This window comes from Maniola hyperantus, chromosome 4, assembly GCF_902806685.2.
Source record: "Maniola hyperantus chromosome 4, iAphHyp1.2, whole genome shotgun sequence".
Taxonomy (NCBI): domain Eukaryota; kingdom Metazoa; phylum Arthropoda; class Insecta; order Lepidoptera; family Nymphalidae; genus Maniola; species Maniola hyperantus.
The window spans coordinates 6,231,217-6,257,923 of record NC_048539.1 but is presented as its reverse complement, the minus strand read 5'-3'; the positions used below and the strand labels follow the sequence as shown (position 1 = coordinate 6,257,923).

General features: G+C 32.9%; 1 protein-coding gene across 6 annotated transcripts; it reads left to right on the top strand.

The window, feature by feature from the left end:
- The first annotated feature begins 241 nt into the window (after positions 1–241).
- Positions 242–26,482, top strand: ttk (zinc finger and BTB domain-containing protein ttk). Of its 6 annotated transcripts, none has more exons than XM_069498216.1 (5): positions 242–688; positions 4,460–5,536; positions 22,138–22,548; positions 23,679–23,930; positions 24,108–26,482. In XM_069498216.1, exons 2-5 carry the CDS (start codon positions 4,672–4,674, stop codon positions 24,266–24,268), a joined length of 1,689 nt encoding a protein of 562 aa, XP_069354317.1. In that variant the 5' UTR covers positions 242–688; positions 4,460–4,671; the 3' UTR covers positions 24,269–26,482. The 6 variants fall into 6 exon arrangements, with proteins under 6 accessions (XP_069354317.1, XP_034841290.1, XP_034841289.1 ...); XM_034985399.2 differs by lacking the exon at positions 242–688 and adding an exon at positions 1,099–1,500; XM_034985398.2 differs by lacking the exon at positions 242–688 and adding an exon at positions 1,105–1,411.
- Positions 26,483–26,707: the final 225 nt, after the last annotated feature.

The following is a 26,707-nucleotide window of genomic DNA, read 5'->3' as shown; positions in this document are numbered from 1 at the left end:
TTGTACCTATGAACAAAATTAGTATAGGGATGACTGTTTCAATAAGTCTGCGTTAGATTGTATACCCATCCCTCTCTGAGCTATGTTCCCATGATCCAGGACGTTAATGCCTCGGCGCGCGTTTTCCTCGATTCACTTTTGTAACTTTCTAACCCTGTGCCGGAGTGAGGCAGGGAGGGGCGCGCGCGGGTGCCAGAGAGAGGGTACCGACCTCATTGCCCATTGCCACTCCTCCCGCCGAGGCGGCAGGCCATTTTTATTAAAAACACTTCCGTGTCAAAAATCGCGCGCGGACTTTTTCGTTAAATATCCTTGAACCCCTCAAAATTAATTATATTTTTTTTAATGTACTTTATATTACGGGACAAAGTGGACAATATAACAAACTGTTGTTTTGAAAAGCATTTAGCTTATTTTAATTTTAAGTGTGGTAAAGTGAATTTTATTTTTAAAAAAATATACCTACATAGTGCGCCCCGCGGTCTATTTTCCGTACGGTATCGCGTGCGTTCGGTTGCGAAAAGTGACGGACATCGGCCGTCTCCGGCGGCGTTCGCCTCAAGGAAGGCGCCCAACCTACCCCGGCTGCGTGCAACAGAGACGGAAAACGTTGCTGACATGGCGACAACACGAATGGATTGATGTTTTTCACGTGGAAAACTCATCCCTTGAATTTATTCACGTTGAGGTATGTTAATGATGATAATGAACGAACCTAATACATTAATATTATTATATAAAACTTTATCGCAAACATAATAATGTTTAGTTGATAAAAAAAACGAGCAGCTTTAGTAGATTTTATTTATAAATTACATACTTAGGTACTTCCTCAATCATTTTTAGACATTAGATTAGGATTTAAATCAAAATCGAAAATGTTAAAAAACCTTGTTTAGAACTGTTATGGAGCCGTTTATTAAGCTATTTGTACTGTAATTGCAGAAATATTCTTAAAAATATGTGTTTGGACAGGATTAATAGGTAGGTACCGGTCGCGCCCCATCACGCCGATATAAACGTGATTAAAACTCGCTACGCGGTGATCGAAAATCATTGCCAAATATAAACCACCCACCCTAATCTGAGTCACGTCGCAGATTTCCCAGTAGGTACCGTGAGGGCGATCTCGGTTGCATGAGAGGAAATCAATAAATTTCAATAAATCAATATTTTACGGTGCACCCTGCGCTGAATATATCTGCTGCCGCCATTTCGATGATGACGACGTATTTTTTGTGTGAGATATTCGAGTAGCGGAGCGAGTTGGTTCGCCGCGCGGGGTTGCGGGCTGCGGCCGTCAGTCGTCGGGTGAGCGGGGTGCGACGTAAACGCGGTCTCGGACTATGGCGGAAGGGCTGATCCTCATTCCCATAAAAGGGTCGAGTTGATCGTGGTGCAGATACGTGTGGTATGTTCTATTATATTAGTGCAGTGATATAATTATTCGCAAACCGTTCTTATCTCGCCGTATCGGCTGAATTAATGTGGATATCGTAGGTAATAATGCCATTGTGATGACGTAATGTAACGCGCTCGACTGGGTGCGTAGTAATAATTCGTGCGCCCGTTTATACCGCGATAACGTTTGTGGTCAGCACCTGTGGATGTGGAGCAAATCACGTTTTCCAAGGATTCAATTAGTTCATAAATCCAATAACATTCCAATAGGATTCTAATAAGAATTTTGGGCGGTTTTGATTTAGCCCGCGAAAATACCTATAGTTTGTGACGTTGCATTAAAGCCGTCCATGGTTATAATTATTATGTTTCGCATGTATTATATTTTCGGTGTAATATACGTACCTAGCGTCACACGTCGCATGTTTTCCTACTGCAGTGCGCTCGTTGCACGGAGCCACGGACTCTCCTCCCGCGCTAGAGGCGCCCTCGATTTTTTTAACCTTGATAGAATCTACGAGGTGTCTACCTACTGGATCAGTCACAACAAAACTTTAAAATAATAAATACCTTACCCTTGAACTCGACATTCTGAATTAGAATTATCGTTTTATGCAAATCTGCAATGAGTTATTGTCATAATTAAGTAAATAATTTGATTGTTACACGTTTATTTTACATATTAGATGGGTACATAGATACTAGATACATAGTATTGCACATATAATCGACTTTTTCTATTTATTTGATACATCTAATATAAAAATAAATGAGTTTAATATTTAACGAGCTGATGTACTACCCGCATTTATATGAAAACATCTTTTAGGGTTCCGTACCTGACCAAAGGGTGTAGGGTGGCTGTTCCGTAGGGTGCCAAACGGGACCATATTACTAAGCCTTCGCTACCGACGCTGTCTGTCTGTCCGGCCGTCCGTTCGTCCATACATCCAACCGGGTGAAATTTTCACTGGATGTGTGTTACTATGACCTCTATGATCCATCACAGCAAATGATAAATTGAAAAAAAAATTGAAACACAATTTGTCTCCAAAAAAGCTCTAAAAAATAGCATTTTTACAACGTTGTTTCAGCTCTATCCTAACAATTGTTATAGATATTATACATGCGATTTTCAAAGGTTAGATTAAAATAGATAGGTACATATTCACAATAATCCATCTTAATGTTATAAATGGAAAAATGTCTGTCTGCTAGCTTTTCACGGCCCATCCGTTCAGCCGATTTTGATGATATTTGGTACTGCAGAGATAGCTTGCATCCCGAGGAAGGACAGAGGCTTTTTATCCCGGAACATCAAAGATTTCCCAGGGGATTTTTATAAACCTAAACCTAATTCCATATCCAGAAGGTGCCGAATTGTCAGTCGTCGCTGCCATTGTAGCACCTTGATTTTTTGTCGCATTGATGTAGCTAAAGTAACTATAGCTTTTACATAATATTATATTGTTATTATTTACCTTTAGGTATCGTTCCAATGTATGGCAATTTCAGTGCGTGAGTCCAACTTGCACTTAATCGTTTTTAGGGTTCCGTACCTCAAAAGGAAAAACGGAACCCTTATAGGATCACTTTGTTGTTTGTCTGTCTGTCTGTCTGTCTGTTTGTCTGTCTGTCTGTCTGTCTGTCTGTCTGTCCGTCTGTCTGTCAAGAAACCTACAGGGTACTTCCCGTTGACCTAGAATCATGAAATTTGGCAGGTAGGTAGATCTTATAGCTGACATTTGGGGAAAAATCTGAAAACCGTGAATTAGGTTAATTGGGTTAGATCACACAAAAAAAATTAAATTGTCATGAACGAATAATTAGTATTTCAACTTTCGAAGTGAGTGACTATATCAAGTGGGGTATCATATGAAAGGTCTTCACCTGTACATTCTAAAACAGATTTTTATTTATTTTTATGCATCATAGTTTTTGAATTATCGTGCAAAATGTCGAAAAAATACGACTGTAGTACGGAACCCTCATTGCGGAGCCTGACTCGCACTTGGCCGGTTTTTTAGGGTTGCGTACCTAAAAAGGAAAAAGGAACCCTTATAGGACCACTTTGTTGTCTGTCTGTCGGTCTGTTTATCGTTTCTGTCAAGAAAACCTCTAGGGTAGTTCCCATGACCTAGAATCATGAAATTCGGTAGGTAGGTAGGTATGTCTTATAGCACCCGTAAAGGAATAAATTCGAAAACCGTGAATTTGTGGTTACATTAAAAAAAAAACTGTTACAAATACCTAATTAGTATTTTCAAGTTTCAAAGTAAGATAACTATATCAAATAATCATACGAAACGTTCTACCTGTACATTCTACAACAGATTTATATTTATATTTATGCTTAGTTATAGTGCAAAATGTCGAAAAAAATACCCGAGTACGGAACCTTCAGTGCGCGAGTGTGACTCGCATTTCAATTTTAATAAAAACATTTATTTTGTCTAATACTTAATTGCATCATTATTTAAAGAGAGCTGACAAAATAGGAAAGTTTTAAAATTGATACATGATCTGTTTTAATTTTTAGTAGATACCTACTTAATTCGCTAAGCTTGATTTTTTGGTTTGAAAAATCCCGAAGGAACTTTGATTTTCCGGGATGAAAAGTATCCTATGCCATCCTCGTGATGCAAGCTATGTCTGTGCCAAATTTCGTCAAAATCGGCTCAACGGATATACTGTGAAACATACACATTTTCGCATTTATAATATTAGTAAGGAATACTATCTGTCCCGGCTTACTCACGTGTGTAGTCGACGTTAGCCCGACTAGTTTCGAACCCATACCGCGGCGCGGGCGCGGACGGACTCCCTTGAAAAAGGACCCCGTATGGGTTCGAAACTAGTCGGGCTAACGTCGACTACACACGTGAGTAAGCCGGGACAGATAGTATTTATAATGGAAATCACTCACGGTAGTTTAAACGCTAAAATAAATTAGTAAGGAAGTAAGGATTTGTATTACTTTCCCACCAATGATATCATACTCCATAGGTAGCAAAAATGTGGATTAAGTTTCCTAAAGTGTATCATTTCTCCTTTACAGATCTCCCTGCGCCCGTCAAACGGAATGCACTATGAACAAAATTAAAGATGGCTTCTAAGTAAATATTATACATTGTTAAAGATTTGTTGTATTTATTCATGGAATACGAGAGAACACTTATGTATACATCATTGAAATATTGTTGATACGTTAGCTTCTAAGCCAGGACTAGTATCGATCATATCTTCCAAAGAAGGAAATACATAGTAAAGATGGCTACGCAAAGATTTTGTTTAAGGTGGAACAACCACCAAACCAATATGTTGTCAGTGTTTGATCAGCTACTACACGCAGAAACGTTCACTGACGTAACGCTGGCCGTAGAAGGCCAATTGCTTAAAGCGCATAAAATGGTTTTATCGGCTTGTAGTCCTTACTTCCAAGCCCTATTTGTTAATCATCAAGAAAAACATCCTATTGTTATTTTGAAGGATGTCCCTTACACTGATATGAAAAGCTTGTTAGACTTCATGTACAGGGGGGAAGTCAGCGTCGACCAAGAGCGTCTGACGGCATTCCTCAAAGTAGCTGAAAGTTTAAGGATAAAAGGACTCACAGAAGTCAATGAAGAAAAATGCGATATTCCCGCATTAACAAACTCGTTAATACAACAACAACAGACCAATACCTCTGCACATACTCCACCGCCTCAGCTACATAGAATACACCCATACATGCACCAAAAGAGGCCTGCGTCAGGAATTCCGAGTGGAGGGGCACCTCCTAATTTACTTATGCCTTTATTGGGTAACGCTTTAATGCAACCGAAACGGAAACGAGGTCGACCCAGAAAATTGAGTGGAAGCTCTAGTGATGCCCTAAACACTGCCGCCAGCCCACCGGGTGAATTCATACCAGAATCTGCATCGCATGCATCTTCAAACCGAGCGGGAGATCAATTGGTTCGTGGCTCACCGTCAGAAATGCTAGAAGTTAAGATGTCAATGGATGGATTTAATGCTGAAGATGGAGCTACATCTGGCGGAGAAGATGGTGGGGAGACGTTAATGATAGACGAGGGCGATGATGCTCAGTCTAACGAGGCACCGACGTCGGGCAAAGATTCGGAATCAGCAGGTATGTAATGTTAAACATTATCTTAGTTTAAGATAACATTTTTAGCAGATTAGTTAGATTTGGTAGATGTACCTTTAGCTTAAGTTATCCTTTAACGACATTTTTAACGAAATCTCTTATTTCGTTATGAAAAATAGTTAAGCGAAAAATTATGTAAGATTACAATGTCGTAAATAATAGTTTTCATGGTAATTTTCGCTTGTCTCTTGTAAATATTTTAATCTTCCTTTCCATTTACCTAACACCGTTTAAAATAGAATATCACATTAAAGTAAAGAGAAAAGCTACTGGGATATAAGCTTTGATGTTAGGAAATTGTAACATAAGTGAAAAGTGAAGTGTAATTTGAATATCTATTATATTTATTATAAACTTTATTCTGAAGGGGTAAGTGATAATCTCTCAAATTTTTTGACATATTATTCAAGAAATTAATGCTTGTTACTTCTACAAAAGATATATATAACTATTGCTTGCTTTTCTGCTTTCGGGGAGAGCTATTAGAGGAATGGCCAGGGGCAATTTCGGTATGGTAATGGTTTGATTAATATATTTCACTCTCATAATCTTCCTAAAGTAAATATATATTATAACATAAGAAAAGGGAAAACAGACAAGGCTTATTCCCAATAGCTTTCCTTCATTAAAGGCTAAATTGGAAATATTCTAGTAATTCTGAATAATAACATCAAATATGGTGGTCGCGCTAAAATATTTCCAATTACGTTTATTTTTTTCATCAAATACTTTAACAAACACGTCGACAGTTCATTCAGTTAGTAAGATATCGTCTTGTCAATTTTCAGAAATCGATAAAACGCCCAGAGAGGAATCGCATCAAAATTTTCCTACAAACGGACCGGTGTTATCGATCGAAAATGGATCAATAAAACAGGAACCAAACGCTGAAACTATTGACGATTATAATGAACCAATCGAATACAAATACAATCCAGATAGGAGCCATGAAAATTCTAACTCTCGGGAAGGTCCGTTGAAAGATTCTGATGACAAAATAAGACAAGGTCGTAATTTAAAGCCAAAGAATAGTAAAAAATTACTACCCCAAATGTCCAAATTTAGAGCTCGAACCTTATTCAATCAGCTGTCTGGTCTTTCTAATTTAAATCCTGCCCTTAACAGCTTCGACAAATTCCCTCCTGAAACCGTTCTCATGCCGGCTCTTGCTACTCAGCTATTTGCTGCTGAGTTAGAACAAAATAGTTTAAACATGACAAATAACGATGTGGCTGACTTGGGACAGACTAATTGGGAACACCGTATATTTCCTTCGCCTATTAGAAAAAATAACATCGGTAATATTGGTAGCTACCATGAGGAAACTAATGAATCCGTAAGGGATTATTGTATCAAGGAAGGCGAAAATGTCTTCAGATGCAAGATTTGTGCTAGAGTTTATACTCACATTAGCAACTTTTGTCGACATTACGTCACTTCTCACAAAAAAGACGTCAAAGTTTTTCCCTGCCCCATTTGCTACAAAGAATTCACTCGGAAGGATAATATGATTGCTCATCTCAAAATCATTCATAAAAATCAACCTCATACTAATGAGCAAACGGCCAAGCAAGAATCTTAATAATAAGATGTTTATTCTACTTGAACGATTATTTAAAAAGATCTGATTTAATTTTAAAATTCAACATTACTTAATTAGAATTTGAATTTACGAATAGTGGTTAAAAGTGTAGATTGCAAATGAATAGACTTCGAGCTCTAAGTTTCACGATATATCATAAAGTTTGTTGGTATTTTGAACGATATAAATCGTTTGTTGTTATATTTATCTATTTATTTATGTTGTTCCATTTGTTTCTCAGAGTGCTGAACTACGAAGAGGTTTATCAAATTTTCTATAATTTACTTGTTATTTTGCACTCACTTGTTACTTAATTTTATTACTTACAAAAATTTCAGGGTACAAAGTAACTACTCACGGTGATCGTTAATTCAAATATTTTAGTCTATTCGATTACACGCAATTCTCATTGAACTGAATTAGTTAGTGTAGTTTAGGAGTTATTTTTACGAGTATACCAATGGCAGAGCCTTTTTGTAAACTTATATTTATTAAGATTCAGAATATTGAATATTTCCTGATGAGAGGCTATGCTAGACTCTACAAAAAGGCTATATTAATGCCATTATCAGTAGTGGTGTGAAGTGCATTTTCATTTAACTTGCCTTATTAGTGATCTTAGTTGTATAATATTTTATAATGTAACTTCTCCGAAGTAAAACTCAACACGGGCTATGATTTTAATATGTAGATTTTGTTAAGGTTAATTTAAAATAGTTTATCATTGTTGAAATGTTTGGTTGTAAATGTTATTCTATTCAAATATAGACCATAAAATATTGTCTGGTGGCTAAGAGATAGAATAGAATAGCTTACAATAATCTCATTTAAACAAACCTAATTTAGGTTCAGTTCCTTAAAATGTACGCAATTTTGTCATTAGTAAAAGATTCTAACTACAATTTTCCATTCTATGTAATTTCTTTTGTCAAGATGCATGTATATTTACACACTTTACATATTTTATCTATAGGTCAATTACGTACCTTTTATTTCTATAACAAGTATCTGTCAAAGACAATATTGTAAATTGTTCGTAGGGGAACATATTATTGTGTAGTGGATAAAAGGGGACGCTATATGTAACACTCGCGTTTTAAAATAATATTCTCCTACCAACTTCATGTTATAGCAGCTTTATTTATTATAAACTTGTAAAAAAAACAAATAATAATATTTAGTTTTGTAAATATTCCTTAAACGACAACAAGATTGTTGTAAAAAGTGATTTTAGCAAGGTGCTTTGAGAAGAGTTTAAAATAACTGGAACCATGAGATGATTTGTAAATTCTATTTTAGTAGAAATCAAAATGCCTTAAATATATTAGGGATTGTACTTATTAAAATATTTAGTTAAATTTAGAGGCAAAAGTAGTCTTCCATATTATAATGATACACTTTCTCAGTTCAGTTATTGAATAAAATATAATCACAAGTTGAAGTTGTCAAAAAGTCGGGAACCTGAATTTACACTTCTGCTCTGACAGGTCCCTAATTGCTTAAGTAAGCCTCCTTTTATATAGAAATTTCAAATATCAATTGCTTCGAGCTTTCCAAAACTCGTAGCTTAAACTTGTTTTAAGGGTTCCGTACCTGAAAAGAAAAAAAGGCCAGTCTGTCAAGAAATCTATGGGAATAGGATACTTCCCGTTGACTTAGACGCATGAAATTTGGCAGGTAGGTAAGTCTTATAGTACCTACACGTAAGGGGAAAAATCCGAAAACCGTGAATTTGTGGTTACATTACAAAATATAATTTAAAATGTGTTGATGAACAAATAATTAGGATTTTCAATCTTCAACTTTCAAAGTAAGATTAATATATCAAGTGGGGTATCATATGAAAGGGCTTTACCTGTAGGATTCAAAAACAAATTTTTATTTATTATTATGCATAATAGTTTTTGATTTATCGTGCATAATGTCGTAAAAAATCAACTGTAGTACGGAACCCTCGGTGCGCGAGTTTGACATGCACTTGGCCGGTTTTTTTCATTTAATCGAAACTTGTCTTTGCTTACTTTCGGTTTTAGTGAAAAAATTATTTATTTTATTTGATAATCGTTAAGTTCAGACCACTTGTAAGGTTGTTTAATTCTCAACGTAATTTGAATATTTGATCATAAATTAAATAAACCTAGTTTATTTTATTACAAAATTATTGAAAGGAACGATTGTATATTATATTTTTTTCTCGCAACCTTCCTATTGTGTTGGTCCAATTTTTTAACGTTCCGCTTTTATTACCGTTCACAATTTTTACATGCAGTGAGAATATGAATTGCCTCCACCTGAGTAGATAATATATTTATGCGCACTGTGGTGGTCACCTGATTTGTACTACTGTCACAAAATTGTTCAAAACCTTTTGAAATTGGGTATTTGACTTCAATTTTTTTATTACTTTATTATAAACTAGGATAAAAATAATGACGTAAACAGAAAAAAACTAATTAAATCGATCAAATAACAAAAAAGTTATAAGCATTTAAATATTTCTGATTAGACAGAGATAGCGATATAGCATTTTGACGTCACACCTAACTAATTCCATAGTAGCTTCGTGCGGTTTCATACAAATTTTCGTTTTGCGAGAAAGGGATAGAAGACCCTCCCACTCCAAAATTAAAATGCCCGTAACTTTGTAAATCTTTGTTGGATTTTAATATTTTTTTCAGCGTACGTCATTTTTTTTGTCCTAGTTTATAATAAAGTAATAATATTTATCAAATTCAAAAGTTGGAAAATACCCAATTGATAAAATTTATATTAAATACCTACTTAGTACATATATTCAATTTACATTTTCAACATTAGCTTCATAATGCCCATTTCTGAAATTTAAATTCCGCTATGAAAATGGAAATTATTACGTTATAACTTACAAGATATAAATATTGATTGCATCCTAAACCTCTCATTTAACATTCGTGAGTTTTTTTTGTGAGTATCGATAATTTAAAATTAGTAAATAAAATAATGCTTACTGCAGAGCAAAAGTGTAAACGCGGCATTTGATCAAAATATACGTTCTTGATCCAAAATTTAACGTTTTCCAAAATAAGTAGTAGGTCCAGGGAACGCTTGCCTATTAGTGTGCCTTTACTTGTATATTAATAAGTTAAATCGACTACTAGATAACTAAGAAATTTCAAAGAATATTATGTATATTTATTTATTTTCATTATTCAAAGTTTACAATCTACTTTAAGAAGCTTCCTTAGGATTATAGTGACCTCTAGGCCCAAGTAGTTAAATATAAAGTATATTGTTAAATTAGGGATATCATCTCATGTTTCCCACTTTACATGAAAATTTAACAATTTGTAAAAGAAATCATAATAAAATTGGAGTGGCGCTATGGCGCCTAGTTAAAAATTAACAAGACTGTTGAATTCATATAAACGAATTTATTGTACCTTTCATAATCTTTATATGAAAAAATATATCTTTGATCGGGGATAGGTACTTAAAGAGAAATTTAGATATATTACAAGGTGAGGCTAATATCGGAGTTTCAGATATTTATTAATAGTCAATTTAGCCAGTGCCTAAACTTAAAACATTTTAAAATGGAAACTTCTGACTTTTCCTTATTAAATCATGTTAATCATTCTCCTTTCCGACTTCCTTAATTTTTGATCTACAGAATATACTTAAATGAAATATTAATTCTATTTGTATTTGTTATTTAAACGATTATTTATCAAAGTTATATTTATGTTAACGAGGAATGTCTTAATTAGAATATCTTATTTCTAAATCGATGGAACATTATTTACTTAAAGCTATATCATCAATTGGTGCTAAATTAAACTTAAGGCGACGTCACATGTGATGTGACGTAAAAATGAATTGTCCTTAAAGAGTACGTTGTTTGTTATTGTTGTTTTGAAATACATCTATAATAAAAAGCCCTAATTCTGTTATCGTTAGAGGAAATAATAATATGGTGTTTAATGGGGTTTCATAAATTGCAGCATAAAATTATGTATAGGTACACGAGAGTTTATGTACAGATGCTATATGTATTACTGTTTTACAGGTGAAAAATAGATTTATTCGTATGTTTCATTCTCAGAGTATATATGCTTATAACGTTACAAACTATTATACATATTCTTAAATAGAATTTCGTAGTAAATTTAGCAAATTACACTTGCAGAATATTATATCTAACAATATATTATTATTAATTATTACAAAGAATAATTACAAGTCGCTTTATTTTTCATTGTAATATACTATTTGGCAATGACTTAGAGAGGTGTTCACCAAAGTAATTCAAACTCATATGTTAGCAACATTATTATATATTCAAGATTTTAAATAAAAGTAGGATTATACGAATGTTACTGAGGAAAAACTTTCAGAGAATATCATTTTGTCAATTTAATGGAAAGTCAATATTATGTGCTAGATAAGATAAATGTTATTTACATATTAATTTTATATAATGCGTCAATAGGGATCACGCAAATGTCGCAAAATCACCCTAGCGCAAAAATTTCGCTTTCCTAACATAAACAACTCACCGATGTATAACTTGACTGTGCGGCCTAAAACAGGCCACAGCGTTGGGTTTAAAACCGCCAAATGATAAATTATGATTGGTTAAAGGAGCAGTTTTTTTGTAATCGTCTAAAAACAAAAACTCGAGCTTTATTGTAGATAAAACATTGACATGTTAAGATCTTTGTTTTTATTTATCAATTAACTATATTACAAAGTGCAATTGACAAATTGAATTATCTGCGCAACTTATCTTAAAATATTATGTTGGTCTAAGTATATTTGCATTCTGCATTAAGTGCTGTGAAGTACAAATTCAGTTTTCCACATTAGTTTACAAATTGGCAGGACTATTAATATGGGTACTTTATTTATTTTTACAATGCTGGCAGATAAATGAACCGCAGCATAAGTTTTTTTTAAATAATTTTTGTTTATTTCAGATTTTGTATTTAACAGATAAACTACCAAAAAAAAAGAGAAAACCTAATATAATATAAATTGCAAAAAGTTTTCTTAGTACATTCCTCAGGTTTAGGGTTAAGGTTAGAAGAAACAGTTTACAGTTCAAACATGAAAAAAATTCAATAAATAGAAAATTCTACACCTCTCTTATGTATTTTTAAATAAAATTATACAGCATATATTTTCTCTCAACATGACACAGTATATTTGAAGCATAATATTAATAAATTATTATATAGTTCTTAGCCAAATGTTGACTCCATATTTTTTGTTTCTTGCACTTAGACAATAGCAAAATGCAAAGCGTAATAATATTTAGAAAGGTTTAGATTCGAAAGTTACATGATATAGCATTATTTGTTATTGAAGGAAATACGATCGTATACAATAAGGTGTTAATTACTATTTTTAGAATCTTTAATGAAAATAATAAAAGTTAAAGCTAAATTAAATCTTTCTATTCATGTTATTGTTTGGTTATGTACCAATATTTTATTTTCATTTTATACCTTCTTTTTTTGTTTCTTTTTGTAAGCTATTTCATAGATGTATATTTTTATTAAAGTTACATTTTGAACATCCTGCTTCCATCCACGTGACATAGTCACCAGTGTAGTAACATTAAAATGTACATTTATGTTATAGTGAGTTTCTGTTGTTTGTTAAAATTAAATTACGTTTATTCCTTTACTTCTAATACCTGATATTATAATGGGATTAAGATACAGTCTTGCCACAAACAAAATAATCAGAGGACAATGATGACTTCAATTTGCCTTAAAGTGAATAGTTGTGTAAAGAGTTTACTTTCTATCTTAATAGTGATACAAGCAACGATGCTTAAATATAAATTAATTCGAACTACAATATACTATGATAATAGTAGCAAAGTAACAACACGGGTTATTAGTAAAGATTAGTGTAAGTTATTTATAATATTATAATAGGCATAAATTGTGTTGTTTAAAATGGAGTGAATTTTCTATTCTGTAGAAAACTATAGTAGTCACGAAGAGAGGACTGATCAGGTAGGTATATTGTCATATGATACTACTCTCAAGTAGACGGTGTGGTTAGAGCTAGTTACGTTTAACATGCTTTCTAAGTTGCTCAAATTGACGCTATGCGAAACAAAGTATTTTTTGGTTCAGTACAAATTGTTGCTTTTGTATTTTTTTATTTTAAACAATAGATTTAGATGTCTTGTGAAATCCACTGTGAGGCTATTTTTTATTGGTTTCTTAAAAGGGCAGCTATTTTTATCAGAGACCTGCAAAATATGAATCCTTGCCAGAGTTAGGTATCTATCTCAATTGAATAACCCACCTTATGTGATCTTATTAACTAAGATGCGTTATTTTTTTATAAATGATGTACCTACTACACTTGCCGAAATAGTTCCAAATGCAAATACTTGAGTCCTATTTTAACGTAGTGAAAGCTATCTTTTTTTGTTACATTTTTTTAATTTATTACGTAGATTTAATGTTTATTTTATATAGTTTTAATGATCCAATTTTTCTGAAAACATTTTGTTTAGAAATTTGTCATCACTGCCTGGTGTTGATTCAAGTCAATCGAATTGAATTTATAGACCGCAGATATACGGATATATCATAGGGTACGCCGAAAATATTCTTAGGAATATTGAGGTGTGTACTATCTCTATTAATTCATGTTTTAGGTCTTATTTTTGTTTATAATTTGATATATATTTATTTAAGGATTCACTTATATACGAGTTTATCATGCTGTTTAATACAGTAAACTGTAAAACAAACTTTTTATACAATTGTAAAATAAATTGGTGCTATTTAAATCTTTTACATGACTATGTTATTTTATGATGAACTTGTCTATACATAAGGTAGTTACATCTGTCATGTTTTTCGTTTTTATCATGGTGTAATTAATATTGTCATTCAATTTGAACAAATAAATATTAATATATTTTCGTTTTTTGTTTCTTTTTTCCATCATTAATTTATTCCTTAATTGATTGTTATTTATTTAGTTTTCATTCGAAACCAGTAGATTATTTTCTTTTACTGTCAAGTGTCGTTAGATGTCAATTTTAACTAGAACAATTTTATTACAATAAAAAAATTTAACTAATTTCAGGTCGTGGTACACCTGATTTTGAAAAAGATATAAAATATATGCAATCGCCGACAAACGATGGCCAAGGAAAAAATTATATAAATCCTACGACACAATCCGCATCCACCTCGAATGAATATCATAACGATTCCATTAATAATAACACGTTACCAACAGGAGGACAAATGCAAAGACCAGCCGTGAGAAGGCGTATAAGGAGAAGAGCGAATTCAGCGTCCAATGATCCTGCGGAACAATTAACAGAAATGTCAGTCCGGGGCCTGAATCTATTCAGGTACGCATCCGTGAACGAGGGCGTGTATCAATGCACGGAATGTGCGAAAGAAAACATACAGAAAACTTTCAAAAACAAATATTCATTCCAGAGGCACGCCTTTCTCTATCATGAGGGTCAACAAAGAAAAGTATTTCCATGCCCTGTCTGCTGCAAAGAATTCTCTAGGCCTGATAAAATGAAGAACCACATGAAAACGACACACGACTATTATGTGCCTAAGGACTGTGTTTATCCACCGAGTGCTTTCTTTATGTTACCTGGCATTGAAGGCCAGCTACCTCCTGGGATCAAATTGGAAGCAGTAGGATCAGGCTCGCCTCACGGCTCAACACCTTCACATTCTTCTCCTGATCCCACACAAGCTTAAGTAAAACCGTGTCGATTATAATGGATTCCATATTATCAATATTAATTTGAATCGTAAATAATAATTAAAGTGCCTTCAAAAACGCCTTTACATCATAGTTATTCTTGAAAATATAAATCGTTAGAGTTAGAACCTCCAGAGTTCAATAGTCATAGTATAATTTGTTCTATTTTTGGAGTGAAATTTTAATGAACACTTTTATTATAAGTATTTCCAATGATACTGTTATGCATTTAATATCTAACGATTGTTACATAGAGCTCATTGTTTTTACATGTAAAAGTATGGTTGTGCAAATATTAGACAATAATTTACACAATTTAATGGAGGCCAGTTACGCAAATACTACTGCGTATTAAATTTTAATTGTTACATTTACTAGCATTAATAGGTGCTTTGCAAGTCTGAAATGTGCCTTCCAATCGTTTTCTACTCTTGACTTTTAAACCTGTTGTTTCAAATTTCCTTTTGATTTCTCTTACTACTTAAAAGAAATCGCAAGACACCGACCAAAGACTGCAATTAACATTTATTTGTCTTCGCAATACATTTTCGAAAAATAAATGAGAATACGTATCTAGCTAACTTTAAACACCAACAGGATTTGTATGTAGGTACTAAAGTGATTATTTAAATATTGTATCTTGAGGTTCTTTTAAATTTGTATAGGTTAATAAAAGTTAACTGCAACAACCAGAAGAGAATATCAGAATAATGATAAGTGAAAATGTTATTGGAAAAATATATATTATATTACTATTATAATTTCAAGATATCTTATTCAAGACTTTATAAAATATTATAGTGTTTCAGTTGTAGTGAGCCTAATCTTATAGAGAGAAAGAGAGTCAATGCGTGCCAATCTTCGTTATTTTATACAAGCTCAGTTTCTCTGCATATTGTCCCCAACACTGGGAGGAACGTTTGTTTGGATCATGGTGGCTTTGGGAGATAACAGGTAATAAAAATGTTAAAATCTTACGTCAAAGTATAAAGTAATTTTTTTATATTTTCGGAATAGTATTAGAAATCACGTCAAGCAAATGCCCATAAAGTTTAAAAGTCTGGCAGGGGTTTACCACGCCACCAGTGTCTGGCCATGACGTGATTTCTAATACTATTACTGAATACTGAAGAAAATATAAAAAAATGACTTTATACTTTGACGTAAGATTTTTTACATCATTATTACTTGTTATCTTCCAAAGCCACCATAATCCAAACAAACATTACTCTCAGTGTTGGGGACAATACTAAGAGAAACCTTCAGGTTTTATAAAATAAAGCAGGTCTGGCACGCACAGGGTCTTAGTCCATTACGATACATATTAAATCGTTACGGTCGACATATATTGTTAAAGTAATAGATCAAAATGTATACAATAAATATTCTTACGTAAAATATTGTGCCATAGCGCATATTATGTTAATGTTGTATAAAATAAAGTGTCCATCTTTATCTTTTCATTTAAGGGCTTAGGGTAAAGAAGGTTCTAGGTCGCCTAGAAGCCGAAAAACGACAATCAGCAGTTCTTCCATTGATAAGGGAAATAATTTGTTAGATGTTATGAATAATCTCCACGGATATATTTTTAAGTTCTCGTTTAAAAGTTATTTTTATAAGATTATCTATAAAAAGAGTTTTGATAACACGAGCAATTTATATTAAAAAAAGTAGGAAAAAGTAGGATATAATATTATTATTATAATATATAGATTTTAGGTTTATCTACTTAAAATATTATTGAGTTCGTGTTTAAATTTAGCGCACAATTTTAAGTCTATGTGAGGTTGATAAGTTCAAGTTGCTGTATATATTTAAGGATAGACTTGGATCTTTATAGATTTTATAATTGCCGATAAGGTATTAACAATTTTGAAGTGTGATTTGTAGATAGACGTACCAGCGCCAGTCAATCGCACAAAATAAAATCGTTCTAGCGTTGTATCTACCTACGATACAATTGCGCGTTGCCGAGACAAAGTCATATTATGATGATCGGCCTTGTTTTTTTTGTGTTTTGTTTATTTAAACGAGATAACGTTTATTTTTATCCTTCATGTGTTTTATACCAATTATTTTATGATTACTCTGCTCTTGCGCCCAGCATTCGTTCTGCCCACCGATCTTGGACCTGTCACGGCAGCGCAGGAAAAAAACATCTTATTTACGACGAGAAATCTTTTACGACGTTTCTTTCTTTCCATTCCTGTTATTAACCACTTTTTTAAATTTTCGTGTTTCTTTTTGAGTGATAACATGTTATTTATATTTTTATTTTCTTTCTTTTTGTAGTATTTTGTTTTGTGATATTAGTGCTAACTAAGTTAGCAACATGTTCATTGTTGTATCTTACTTTTCCTTTCAATCATATTATGCTGCCAGGCAGCCTATATATATTAATATAGATATAATATACAAATAATTATTGTTTTCACTTAGTATTATGGTCACGATAAACGTGTTTTATTATTTGATTTAAGCATTGGCGAAGGTTAAAAACTAACCGACCATATTTAAATTTAAAGGTTATTTTTCATAAGAATATTTTTTTGTTTTTGAATTGTACAATTAATATAATGTCATTTATTGACGTGCATAAGTATGTTTGAGAATTTTTTATTTTTTTGTGCACGTGATTTTTTATTGAGTTAATGTCCACAGATATTTCTTATGTATAAAGCCTTACCTAATTGAAATTTGGTTTAGGTGACGTAATTTTTCTGATTAAAGGGCTCAGGAACATTGATTTCTGACATTTTAAACTCGGGGGTTTTGTTTTATAAGTAGGTATAATTCTTATATAAATTCTAATTAAATTTTAATTTCTACCTTCTGTAGATTTTTTTTATCAATATTCGTTTGGAATACCTACACAGCTATATTATTTGTATTACTTAATTACATATATTTTTTTAACTTTAACTTGATTTGCATAAAACAGGAAAGTATTGATTCTCATATATAAATAAATATCAAATAATACTAGATATACTAATATCTACAACATCAGAGTTATATTCAAGGTAGTGCAATGTTTTATACGTGTGTTAATTTTTTGTAGATTCTATTCAATTAATAGTTTACTGAAGTACAGAAAAATATTTATACAGCTGTTCAACAACATATACGGCATTAGTATTATTCTTACTACAATTTGCATATTTTAAATAAAGTATGTTTTTCTTTAGATTTTATCAACAAATGGTTTACCTACAATAAGTTTTTTGGGGGACGGAAACTGTCGATAGCATTTTAGATAATCAGAGACTATGATTGTTATTGGACACTAACATTTAGGTATAGGTATCTACCCGCTATTCTTATAGTATTTTTACAATGTAAGCGTAAGTAAATATACTGGTAGATTTTCTATGACATTTATATAAAAGTTAACATTACTAGCACAGTTTAACTGGATAATTATGTTAATTACTTAAGTATAAAATTATCGTTGCAAACAGCAGAGCTTTAACAGTAAATTTGATGTAAACTACGGAATATCTAAAAAAAAAATGTAACAAAAAATTAAACTAGTTTTATTTAAGGGAAAGAATCTTACCAACGCATTCAATTGTAATGCGAAAATATGTACACTACAAATGATAATTCAAATAAAAGTATAAATACTAAAATTGGAAAATTATTTTTCACTCGCTGACTTATTTCGGTGGTAAACTAAAGCCGCTTTGTACCCGCGGAAGTGCCTTCATTTTAACCTACCTACCACCTAAACAACGTAACCTGTGTATACCTACTTACATCAACGCTGTGCTTGGAACATGTGGGAACAGTATTATACGATCTTGATTCAAACTCAAATATGTACCCTAATAACTTTATTTCGTGTACCTATTTAGATTGCAGGGAAACTAAAGGCTCTTATAAGTCAAGAATAGGTACTATTATGATAGTAGGTAGGTACAAAACAAGGAAAATATACTACTATGGGTACAAAATATGTCCTACTACTTATAGCAGTATTCAAACAAATCAAAGTTTACTTGATACCAACTTTTATTTTAGTACTAACTTGTTGGGAAAACGATTGAAAACGCCTTTTTTAATTGAGAGGTTAATTTTGACTAAAGCCTTAAATAGGTACCTACGCCGTACGAGTTGTGTAAAGGCAAGTCTAAAATTGTTTGTGGAATTTTATTATAAAATATTACAGTCATTTGTGGGAATGAATGTAATATTTAGGTACTAATAATAAAATTCCACAAACAATTTTAGACTTGCCTTTACACAAATTAAAAAAAGCATATTACACAGTCGAAGCTGCAATTGCTTGTAAAGTATGATATAATAATATTGTAAATTGATCTCTTGAAAAGAGCAACCGCAGAGTTTCTTGCTGGTTCTTCTCGGTAGGAACGGTATTCCAAACCAGTGCTAAATTAAACTATTTGACGATTCAAAAGCACTTGTAAAAGTTTACTTGAATAAAAATTTATTTATTCTATTATATTCTATTCTTGAAGGCAACAATAAAAGTTGTAAGTATCTACCCTCTAAGTAAATAATGCAAATCAACTTTTAACTGAATGTTTTCTTAAGACTTAATATTATAATCTGTGAAATTATTATGATTAATCATAAGTTTTATGTAATTTTATATGCTACTTTACTCAACTTATATAAAGGATCACATCGAATGGATATGTACACGATATACGATGAAATATTCTCTCTGTACAATACGATCGTTTACGATACTACAAAAAAATACAATCGAAAACGTCCTGAATGGCTTCCAGAAAAGGATGGTACGGTTGTGCCCTTGTTTGCTCGACTTGGCGGGGGCACTGCCGTGCCCCCAGATCGGCCAAGCACGAGCGGACTTGCAGACGAAGGGTTTCGTACCATCGCGTCGTACAAGAGGATCTTGTTCACGACCGGTTTCTACCCGGCGCCGGCCCGGTGGCTGGTTAAGCTTGTTAACTAACCCGGTTTGTTAGCCGGTAAGAGGTGCGGTCTCATTCGTCCTTTTGTAGTAGTTTCGCCCGCACGTTAATCATGCTCAGTGCAAAACAAAAGAAAAAAATCATCGCGTGGTAGGTACATGTACAGAAAAATAAAAAATCGAACTGATAATAAAGTGGTACAGAGACGGTACTGGATTCATCCGATTTTAGCAGAAAGATACCTTGGTGCGTATTCAGTCTTATTCCATTTCGTTAAACGAAGGCTTCAAATTTTTGAATACATCTTTCCAAACATCGAATTTGTAACGTTTGTTTTTATATTCTTCAGTGGTTTTATCCCACAACACTGGTCTTTGTTCTATTAATGTAATCAGCAAATCTTTGTCTATCATTTTTCACCGACTTCAAAAAAAGGAGGAGGTTCTCAATTCGTCGGAATCTTTTTTTTGATAATCAAATAGTGATCGAACGTCCAGTCTCGTCAACAAGCCCCCATAGACATGCCATAGACTATCATACTCGACCGAGCGCCGGGGCTAGCAACGGCGCACGCCGGGTCGTGCTGTTATGAACCGGCGCTAGCGCCGGCGTAGTGGATAAGGCTCCATAGTCGATAGTGTCTCATACATAACTGTCAAGCCCTTACACTTTATTTTTTTTAATTTTCAGGGCGGTAATTTTGAAATTCTTATTATTTGTTATTATAGCGGCAATAGAAATACACATTCTGTGAAAATTTCAACTCTCTGTCTATTACGGTTCAAAAGATACCTATAGCCCGCTGACAGACAAACGGGCGGACAGCGGAGGCAGAGTAATAGGGTCCCGTTAGCTCTCTTCGGCTACGGGACCCTTAAAAAATTACGGCCTAATCCTTACGGCTCATCCATACTAACATTATACATGCGAAAGTGTGTCTGTCTGTCAGCTAGCTTTTCAAGGCCCTTCCGTTCAACCGATTTTGACAAAATTTGGTAATAGGTGCATAAATAGCATTGCATTCTGGAGACAGATAAAGGTTAATTCCGTACCTCGTTATAAAAGAAAGAAAATACGATTATTTCTTAAATTGTGCCAAACATCACAGTTAAAAGGGACCTTTATAGGATCACTTTGTTGTCTGTCTGTCGTATCTGGTAAAAAGGGAATCAAACCTAGAGGGTACTTTCCGTTGACCTAAAATCATGAAATTTGGCAGGTAGGTAGGTCTTATAGTGTTACATCACAAGTAAAGGAAGAATCTGAAAACCGTGAATTTGTGGTTACATCACAAAAAAAGTGTTCACGAAAAATAATTAGTTTACTAAATCACATTTAGATGGCGTTGTCCGTTATTAACTTGCAGTATTGCACATAAAGGTGTTATAATATCTTGTAGATAGTAGGTAACCCTTGACTCATGTTCCCAAGGCAGTTTAAATAATTTACGTTAACGAAATTTACTTAATATTTATTTTATACAGTGATATCTTGCATCCCAGAGACAGATACTCCGCGACAGGTTGAGATGGCAATCGGGGTATGAGGCGGCGGGACAACCGTACCTACGTTACTCTCGCACCGGGTTAGCGTGGGGCTATGCCATCTCTACCTATCGCGTACTCAGTTTCCACAGGAGTATTAAAGAACACAGGCATCATCTAGTGTTTTATATGTATGGGTAGGTACTGGAGACAGTTGGCGTCATAAAAAAGAACTCTGATTTTGAAACTGCGCAGTGGCCATGTTACTACTGAACACTGGTGCCTAGTAAGATTGCTAGTAAAACAGGTACTTAACGAGGGGATTTATCGATCTATTCGGTGGTACACATTTCCGAGCAGCGGTCGGACCTGGGTCGGTTCTGTTGCACAATTAGTTCGTCAGACAACCTTTCATTTACCGCACAGTATTATAGAACAGGACCTATATATGCAGGCCCTTTACTTCTACTGGCGACAAGCTCTTTTTACCTGAAACCAACTGTAACATTGCATTTATTGAATAGGTCATCTTATAGTTTAGTTATTCTTGTCCTAGACTTGTTCTAAAAGGTAAATAAATTGCAAAAGCCTTGTTGAAGAAACACGTAAGCTACTCTCATTGCCCAGCACTGTAATGTTCCAGAGATAAGTTTTTCACTCATATCACCACAAAAAAGGTACCTACTTAACTACCTTGTATCACTTTTCATTGTTAATTTGTAGTAGAAAAGTTTTATCCACCACATGTCATGCGTCGCTTACGCGTTTCAGCAAGGATTTACTAGTTTAAATTGTAAGTCAGTTAGGAAGAAGTTGGTTAAAAATATATCTACATAAGTATTTATATGTTTTAAAATATGTTTTCAGATTATCATTACACATATGAAGACGATGTGAACAGTATGCCAATAATTACCCTGGAAGTCTTAACAGACTCAAGGTCTGCATATCCATCAGAGACTTTCAATGAAACCCAACAAAACCCTATGGAAGCACAAGAAGCGGGGGTACATTTCCTAACAGACCAACCGAACCACGAAGACACCAATGAAAACAAAGATCAAGAAAATTCTAAAGATCCACCAAAAGCCCGAAATGACTTTTTAGAATATATGACAAGAAATGATGGAAGCGTTATTTGTAAGCTCTGTGGAGAAGTCTTACAGAGCAGAACTCATTGGTATAGGCATAAATATAAACTACATGTTGTACATCCGTTGAATCCAACACCACTCTTCCAGTGTGAACAGTGTCTGGTATATTTTAAAAGCAGAAAAGGTAGGTATGTCATTTATGTAGATACCTATCATGTAGATATAAATCTCATAAACCTCCCAATGGGTTACAATAGATACCTTTACCTACTATAAGTTGTTCTCTAGATTATTATCTACAAAATATACTTACCTTATTAGTTAGTAAATAGCATTAGTACCTCCCCTACTACCTAATACCTATAGCTGCTATCTTAACACCAGAATAATAACACTGGCCTAACAGTTAGTAACACATTAAATTCGTTAGTAATACTTTTGTCTAGGTACTTAGGTTATGGACTTATGTTATTTCCTATAAATAAGAAATAGGTTACTAGGCACAGGTTTTTTTCGGCTTTTAATGATTTTTATACCCTGTTTATATGCTTTTTTAGTTCTTACACATCGATATAAATGACGGAAGTAATTTTATTAATGTTGGCTTTTAACTCAAACTTAACCATTTAATCACAGATTAATAGGGATCAGTGTTTCCATATGTAAATCGAGAATTACCGTGTTGAAGGGTTAAAATTACGGTGTTTCTAGATTTAATTACGGTGGATTAGCTAAGAGAATACCGTGTAAATTACCGTGTAATTTTTAAAAGAAAAAAGTCACGAATTTGCTTTTTAATCAATTATTAATATTATTCTGAATCTGACTCTCCTAGCATAGCAATATCTTTTTCATAAGGGATATTAATATAGCTTTTTATGAAAAATCTTCTAACTCTGGATTCCAGCAATTTTAAAATAATTTTGATTATTGTTTTCAAAATCCTACCGATCCTACCACTTGAAATATCATAATGTTGCCATGTTTTTCACTCTGAAATTTCTAGTAAATCATGATGTACTTAAGGTGGTTTGATAGATCCAGCCATGAAAATTCAAATTTTAGTTAGTTTTTCGGAAACAGTAGACTAACCATACATCGAAGGCTTATGGTAATGAGTTTTGCGGGCATATCATTTATGCATCTACGTGTTTTTCCATAAAAACTTAGGTCAAAAATACTCATTTACTTCATATTTGTGCAAATCTGGGAAAATTCAGAAAATTATCTTTCAGGAAAAAATTATTATTTTATTTTATATTATTATTGTGTATATTTTAAGTAGGTTAGCTAAATACCAAATGTATTTTCCAGGCTATATTGGTCACTTAGCAAGCAGGCATAGTGAGGTTTTAAGAGATTCCAGCCCTGTTTTAACAAACTTGCAGGCCGAAGCTTTTTCAAAACAAACAAGCACAATTACTCAAACAGAAATCAAAGAAGAACCTGATCCTGAATTGGTAATTCCGAAAACAAGTGTGCCAAACTATCACAATAATGGGAAGCAAAATACAAACAGCGCATCCAAATCACCTGAAAACAGAAAACTCTGTAAAATACCAAGAGGTTCGTAAATATATATTTTTTTTAAATTTAGGTAGGTACCTACCTAAATATAATACATAAGTTTCAGTAAGTTGATTCAAGAGGTACAGCTATTTTGTAGTTGTTATAATAAAGAGATTAAAATAGCTGCTGTAACTAATGCAATTTCATTCATAAAATATTTTGTTTAAATTACAGGTGACAACAATAATAAATCCGACTGGGAAGAAAAACGGTCAAGAGAAGAAAAACTTGTAGCAGACATTATTGACAGAGTACGAAGAGAGTGTGAGGCTCAGGGGTCAGGTGGTGCTGCTCGCAGAGGATATACACGCAGGACTACCGTTATGCATACATAGTGCCAAATAAAAAATGTGTCACAGCCGCACATATGAATTTCAACAAAAGTTCCTCCTGTAACTGTTATAGAGACGGCCTAATTTTTAAGGTCTTTGTGAGTGCTCATAATAAAATTTGTGCCAATTTATATGTCAAGCGTTTTCGATGGAGTGCCAAAGTTGTAAAATAGTTATTTTAGATAATGTTCACAGAATCATTGTTTTGAATGTACCTAATTATTGATTATTTTAAGAATTTTTGTGTTTTCATAATGTAATAATTATATTTAATTATGTTCACAAATGCGAAATATACACAATGTGTGTGTCATATCATGTTATGAAAACTTTTTTACACAATATTATGTACTTATTTACTGTTGATTTTCCTTATTATAGTGTATACTTAATTAATAATTATTATATATTATTTTAAAGTGTTTAAAAGTATGGAATACTTTTTATAAGACCACTGTGCTCTTTTCTTTAAGTAAAAAAAAATCTTGGTTCCTATTTACGTCAGCCAAAAGGATAGGTATCCAATAGTATTTCATACACAATAATAGCTTTAGTATAACTAAATATAAATAATATTTTCTTATGACATTATTTATTTTATATTTAAACACAGAATGATAATTAAAAAGGAAAACTAAAGCAAATATTGGTAAAAGGTTCAATATTGAGAAAAGAGACTAGAGAAATAAATTTATCAGTTTTATTTGATATTTTTCTTACTAACTGTATAATAAACTTCTGAATTAATATTGTACAGAAAATAATAATAATTACGGGTTGTGCAGAGGATTACATGCGTCGATAATATTGATAATGATACTTCCTACAATAGTATATTTAGCAGCTGTTTAACAAACAATTTCACAATACTTACCGTAACTTTATAAATTTCTCTTTACGGAATCGAGGAATTGTTTCATCATTATTATATTACTAGCTGACACGCCCCGGCTTCGCTCGGGTGAAGTTTAGGAAATTGAGGGGAGGTTGAATTAAATTTTTCTCTCCGTAAGAACCATCCTCATACTTCGAGGAATATTATTTTAAATATGAACTAGCGAAATCGGTTCAGCGGTTCTCGAAATTTGCGATGAGCAACACATTTAGTAATTCATTTTATATTATAGATTAATATTAGTATTTTACTAAGTAACTACCTATATCTTTCTGATCTGAGTACTAACTGAATTACTATCAATGCCTTAGCCCTTAGCCTAGACACTTTGCGTGGCAGTTTGCTTTATTTTGGATTCATCGTGCTCAACCCATCACCAGCTCACAACAGAGCACGGATCTCCTCTCAGAGTGAGAAGGGTTTTGGCTATAGTCTACCACACTGACCATATGTGATTTGGCAGACTTTACACACCTTTGAGAATATTATGGAGAGCTCTCGGGCATGCAGATATCCTCACGATGTTTTCCTTCACCGTTTATGCCCGGGATCAACCACCCGACCTCCGATTAGGAGTTGGACGTCCTAACTAGGCTAGCACCGCTTATTAATGATTATTATTTATAAAAGTGCATATTATCTCCTTTCTCTAGGTTTATTTCATCCTACAGTAACTAGTTAGGTACTTTTGGTTTAATGGCAGGTAATTTATAAATTTTATTTTTTAAATGGAATGGTTTAGTAAGCGTCAAATTTTTCCATTAAAAATATCTACACAAAATAGACGTAGTTATGTTGTTTATTAAAACTTATTTTATATTATTTATTGTTATTAAAATAATTAAAATAACTCTTCTGATGTATTTTCTTAAAACTTAAAGTGTTTAGCTATGTAGAATTTTTCTCCCTACTATTTCTAAGACTAGTTCTAAGTTAATACATAGTTCTCATTAAAATATGATTGAATGTACAGACTATTCGTCCAAACTACAAATACTTGAAATAATAATTATACTTTTCGCAATGTTGTGTTAGTGATAATTTAATTATCTCCCCTTAATATTGTGTGAAAAAATGTATCACGGAAAAGGCATAATATAAAACAAGTTTAGATAGGTTTATAAAATTTTCTTTTGTAAATTTTAAAGAGCTCAAAATTTATTTGTACAGGCCAGAGGTTAATGCTCTACAAGATGTGCAGTTAAATAGTATACCTAGCTAATACAATTTATTTTTAATTGTGTATTGATTTTTGAAATAGTAATAATATTGACAAATAAAAAAAAATTGTTATGATATACGAAAACTGTGATGAATGTGGCTCAGATAATAAAATATAATAAAAACAAATCTATGTTGACATTTATTGCAACCAAATTCCCAGGACATAGCTAAGCATTCCAAAAAAAACAAAGGGAATTATATTTTTGTCGCTTTTCAAGGTTACGCTTCTAATGGGTAGCATTGATTAATCTTGTTACTTATTGAAAACTTTTATGGTAGATTTTTTTAACTTTATATGGTAATTTTGGTAGTGTTTGATAAAG

Coding starts and splice junctions, on each gene's coding strand:
- ttk (XM_069498216.1), top strand. CDS start 4,672: ATGGCTACGCAAAGATTTTGTTTAAGGTGGAACAACCACCAAACCAAT. Junction 22,549..23,678: donor ATATTTTAAAAGCAGAAAAG/GTAGGTATGTCA, acceptor TGTATTTTCCAG/GCTATATTGGTCACTTAGCA. Junction 23,931..24,107: donor ACTCTGTAAAATACCAAGAG/GTTCGTAAATAT, acceptor TTTAAATTACAG/GTGACAACAATAATAAATCC.